The sequence below is a fragment of the Penaeus monodon genome, chromosome 2 (assembly GCF_015228065.2).
Source record: "Penaeus monodon isolate SGIC_2016 chromosome 2, NSTDA_Pmon_1, whole genome shotgun sequence".
Classification (NCBI taxonomy): Eukaryota; Metazoa; Arthropoda; class Malacostraca; order Decapoda; family Penaeidae; genus Penaeus; species Penaeus monodon.
In genome coordinates this window covers 23,765,181-23,770,898 of record NC_051387.1, presented here as the reverse complement: position 1 = coordinate 23,770,898, position 5,718 = coordinate 23,765,181, and the positions used below count along the sequence as shown (strand labels likewise).

The following is a 5,718-nucleotide window of genomic DNA, read 5'->3' as shown; positions in this document are numbered from 1 at the left end:
ATATATTATATATATATATTATATTAATATGTATATATATATGATTTATATATATATGTATAGTGTGTATATATATATATATATTATATATATATATATATGATATATGTTATTATATATTATATTTGTTCAAAAAATATATGTATTGGTTAAAGATGTTCCCAAAATTTTTACTGATGGTTTACGTCAAAATTTTATCATGCTGCAAGTTAGGTACAAAATTAAGACTTCACCCTTTCCCCTTTCCCGACGGGTAGTGTTCCTAGTGGCCCGGGCCCGCTGCCGGGGGCTCATTTCGTCACCCTAGCCACCGCTCATGCCAAATGCCAGCATCCCTTGCCTTTTCTTTGTAATGATAAGAACCTATGTTGTATTTTCTGTATTATAATTTTCTAAGGTCTCTGTTTGCCATATATCCTGATAAATCAATAAAGGATATTTTTGTTATGTAGACTCTATGGTTGATCATTATTTGCTGTATAGTCTGAATAAAATAGCAGTGTGTGGCGTTATGGACTTGAATTTTTTTTTTTTTTTTTTTTTTTTTTTTTTTTTTTTTTTCTTAAGTTATTTTATAAGATAAACTTTAGTTTCAACAGGTTTATATTATCACTTCCATTTTTTTTTTTTTTTTTTTTTTTAAATACATATCGGCATTTTCACGTGGTTTTACATCATCACTTTGTGAATACTATATACTATAATACTATACAATATAATATCTCTGGCCAATGTAATCGATTACTAACGTAATTTTTTTTACGCAAACCTCGGAAGCCCGAAAAGCCTTTATGAAATGCATAAAGGCATAAAATGAGAAAAAGTGTTAAAAACTACTTAATCATATTTCCAGTGGCAAAAAAATAATATTTTGCCGTAATTGTAACAAAAAAAAAAAAAAAACTCATGGCATGGCCATACATACACCATGGCATGTATGTACATGCCACCGGCAGATAATCCAGGCATGCCATGGCATGTACGTACATGCCACACGTCGGGAAAGGATTAAGTGTGGATTTGATATATTATACTTTTTATAGATATCAGTAACATACACTGAGTTTATAGTCATGAAAATGTGGTTCCTTTTTTTCTTTCTTTTCTTTTTCAACTTTAGCAAGTAAATTCATGGAAAGCTTAATATGTTTTTTATTTTGTTGTTGTTGGTTTGAGTTGCAGTATTTAACTTGTGTCTGGGCAACCTAACCATTGGAGAGGCCAAAGTAAGAGCTTGCAATGTTCAAGCAGCCATGTGTGAGGTCACAGTGGTAGTTTGGTGATTTCAGTTATTGGTTGCCTTGCATCCTCATTCTAGTGGTTGTATTTACAAATGCAAAGGAAAGATAGTTTTCAGGTAATTTTGGTAAGTTGTATCTCTGTATGAGCATGCATTCCATGCAGACCTTATACTCTGTTTAGTGTGTTTTTAAGGATGTAGTTAAAGCCACAACAAAGCATCAAGGTAACCTTGATGCCCTTTCTAAAATTTATGGGAAGCTATTCCCAAACTTGGTGCACCTTTGGGTGCCACAGAATTCCAAAGTAAAATAACATATTTATTTTTTTCTGTGCCACAAACTGAAGTGAAAGATTTAGTTTAGAGTCTATCACATAAACCCCATGTGCAGTATAGAAATAGTTATATAAATTTATTTTATTTTCAGATTGTTCTGTCTTTATTTTCTTGTTATCAGTGTTCATCCTGCTTCGTATATTAGTCTGTATTTGAATGTTTAATTACTTTCATCCCTCAAGGGTTTAGCATTTGCATTTGTACATGCAGCCTCTGTGTATTTTGTTTTGTGCATTTTGTTTAGGGATTGACAAAGATGCATTCTTGCAAAGGTAAATTAATATAAGGTTAGAAAAAAGGGTACTGCTGAAAGGACTATGAGGAGAGGGTGCCTTCATGAAAAATTTGGGAGCCAGTAGTTTATGGGAGTAATCAAATATGTATAAACTATTTGCTAGGAAAGAAAATCTGTGTTTCTTGACTATGAATTAATGATAAAATACTAACTGTGTTGTTCTTTTCATAGAATTCAGGTGATGAAGTGACAGTGGGACTCTACCTACCCAAAGATTCTCCCATCCATTTAAGCCTCATTGTCATCTGGTTTCTGGCCTTGTTCTCAGTTGTTGTTGGGGCCTATTGGTCTGGGACTGTCCGGCATGAATTGTGAGTTTCCCATTTAGTCAAGGATACTTATCTGATATATAGTATACAGCAACAGATGGATTAATCAGGATTATGGAAATCATGCAATCTCTAGACAATATACACAGCTTTTGCAGAGTTGCACTTTACTGTAGGAAAGAAAATGTTAAGAGTAGAAAGGCCTGTACTCCAGCATGGAGATTAATACCAAGATTAATTTAAACTGTTAAAACTACTTAAAATGTCAAAACAACTGTTTGTATGGTGTGCATTATTCATAATAGAAGTTCCAATGTAAGAGGTTCTTTTATATGTGTAAGAATATTAATGATATCTATAATTTTCTACAATACAGATATTTGATACAACATGAGCAGGAAGGAGAACACAGAGATGTTGCCCGAGAGCCAGTGTTGCCCCACGAAGAAACCTCCATCAATATGACAGTGAGAAGCATCTTAGGATTTGTAGTGTTGATGTGCATCATGCTGCTATGTCTGTATTTCCTCTATGCTTATCTGGGTAAGTACTCCACCTCTATAGACATAACAGAAAAAACAGTTTTATGTCATGAACTCCCTTACTAGAAGAGCTAGAGTCACTTGATTTTTCCAAATAAATAAGAACCAGTTATTTCTAGTTTGTTCCATATTTTGCATCATGCTTTTCTTATTCTCAGTGTACATCATCATTGCAATGTTCTGCCTTGCCTCTGCCATTGCTACATATTGCTGTCTTGATCCATTGGTGTCAAGAATGCCCTGTGGCACAACCAGGTGAGAGGCTCTTTGAATATGATACAGATGGTGTCTGTGAATATAATTCTCACAGTATTATATGTGATTAAACTATGACATGCTTTGAAAAATACTAGCATTTTCTGGTTTTACAACTTTCTGGCCCAGTAAATATCCTCAAACTAGATCTACTTTGTAAATGGTAATATTACTAATGTTATTGTGCCATAGATAGTCATGCTTATGAAAAGCCCCTTTTTGCAGGACTCCATACTTCAACATATACATTGTACGTGGCACACTGATGATTCGCCAGATATTGCTTCTGATATTTGCCTTTGGACTGTCGAATCACCTGGGTGGTGCTAAGGAAGGAGCCATGGGCTTGGATCGAGATATTACTAGATTATGTCAGTATTATTTTTGCTTTATGAAATACTTTTTGGGATGTATCAACAAGGATTTTAAGTTGATGTTGAAGTAAATTACTTTGAGATGTAGATAGAAATGTTGTTGCACCATCTTGATGCTACACATGTTGCATTACATTGTTTAGAAGATAATGACTTATGATTATTGTTGATATATCTTGTAATAGCATTTAGAGCTTTGATTCTAATGCACAGTAGAGGAGCTCCTAAAGATTATTTTCCAAAACTTAGTGAACTTTGGAAATTACCCTGAACCAAACCATTGAAATTCAGAAATTCCCTCAAACGAGTCACATTTATCTTTCAGCATCAATGTTTTGAAAATGATCCGTCTGCCGAGCCTAAAGATCTGCACTTTCTTTGTGTGCCTTGATCAACCATTTTTGATCATCATCCATTTAACATCCGTGATAACATCCTATTTAGATCGTTTGCATCAAAGTTTTGAAAGATACGTTTGCTTAAATAGAGTTTATTCTTAAAATTCTATTATCCTCAAAAAAGCAATCGAATACTTCAAGGAGTAGATATGGTTTTGCAGTTTTTCTTTAATGTGATAATTACTGGCTAAAAGAAGACAATATCAAGGAGGTAGAATTGTTTTTGCAGTGTTTTCTGTTATACTTGTGCTAATTTAATGGCATCAAGAAGTAATCAGATCACCCTTGCTGCTGTGCTGAGTTTATAGTCATTGTCACCTACACAAGAGTAAGAATTAGAAATGCAGGGATTATTTCTTTTTTCCCTTGGTCTTCTCTTCCCCATTGCCATTGATTCTAATCAAGCCAATTATTATTTTTTAATAATGGCATTGAAAAACAATGGTTCAGGTCAACTTTGGAAGGCTTTCCTTCACTGGTATTATAACAGTGTATAGGTCCCATGTGACTTGCAGACCCAGCCCTTTGCTGGATGTATAGATGCCATCAGCATATTTTGGTTAATCCATTGACAACAGGATGATGATGTCCAGTGACATCTTTTGACATACTATCTCTCATGCCAAGGTGAAATTGTCATATCCTGCACAGTTGAGCCTGCCCCAAGTTGTGCACACTAAATAGCAGTGCACTTGTTTAGCTCTTGGCTGCAGTCATTAAAGAGAAACAGACCCTCAAAAGTAGGCTTAAAGCTTCTTTTTAGTCTCATTATTTAAAAAAAATTGTTTATGCTGCACACAGGATCATAGAGAAGGGAGTAATTTTAGGGCTCCCACATCTCTAATTTTGCTCTCAAGCAGTTGACTCCACAAGTGCCATGATGCATGGTTCGCTTTAGTACTGGTGGCTCCTGTCATGAGTTGGTGAAAGTCAAATGACTACAAAAATGATGCTTCATCTGTTTATAAGTAAAAAGATTGTTCAAGCTCCTTGCACCTTGATATACATTATCTGGGTAGAAATTTATGTTGACTATCCTAAATTTTTTTTTTTTTTTTACCAAAGTAATCATAAAAACAAATTAAAAGTTTCTTCACTTACATGATTGTTATTCTTATTGTCAATCTTCTTTCATATATATTTTAAATGACTATTTTGTTCCACATGTTATTGGTAAATAGTTATTACTACTGCTATTAATAATAATTACTAATGCCATTTGTAGTATTATCATTGCAATTATTGTTATTATAATGACTATTATGATGATTATGATTTAACCTATTGCCATTAGGGAGGACATACGTGCACATGCCATTTCCTATGTGATTTTAGTTTATTGATAGCATTCATATATAAATGGCTCCAGAAGAGCTTAGTCATCAAGGAGTTGAGTATTAATCGTATGTATCTCATCTGTTTTTTCTTTTTCTTGGTTTTCAGCATATTCTTTTTTTGCTAATAGTATTTTGATGATATTGTTAGAATCATAATATCAGTGATGATAACTGTGTTGATATTCATACAATTAGAAATTAAAGAAATACCAAAAATTAAATGAATTGTTAAATCAGGAGAAGTCATGTGGCTGAGCACTTGTGAACCTATATATATATGCATGAGCAAAATTCACCAAACAACACTAGAGTATAACAGTTAAAAAAAAAAAAAAAACTGCATATAGGTCTGAATGCAAAAATATGTATGTATATGATGCTTCTTGATAACCACATGAATATAGAATCAAGCCCTTACCTCACCAGCCAATATCGCTAGCCTGGCTCTTAAAGCTAACCATATTGCTGACCACAAGATTCATATAACTCGGATCAATACCAAACCTCCTAAGCAACTACTGCTACTACTACTATTACTGCTAGTAGTAGAGTTGTGGTAGTAGTTGTAGTAGTAGTAGGAGTAGTAGTAGTAGTAGTAGTAAGCTCTTTTAACCAAGCTGAATTCCATGATATCTGTTCATGAATCATAGTTGTTTTCAAGAATATTTAACA

At 33.6% G+C, this 5,718-nt stretch overlaps 1 protein-coding gene across 1 annotated transcript in view; it reads left to right on the top strand.

Annotated features, from left to right (window-relative positions):
- Positions 1-2,096: 2,096 nt before the first annotated feature.
- Positions 2,097-5,718, top strand: part of LOC119581916 (signal peptide peptidase-like 2B) — a gene marked incomplete at its 5' end in the record, with an annotated part of 58,284 nt that continues 54,662 nt past the window's right edge. Inside the window, 6 exon segments of the mRNA XM_037930083.1 lie at positions 2,097-2,182; positions 2,517-2,683; positions 2,841-2,937; positions 3,163-3,247; positions 3,249-3,308; positions 3,620-3,736. Of these exon segments, the coding sequence (XP_037786011.1) occupies positions 2,097-2,182; positions 2,517-2,683; positions 2,841-2,937; positions 3,163-3,247; positions 3,249-3,308; positions 3,620-3,736 (612 nt within the window).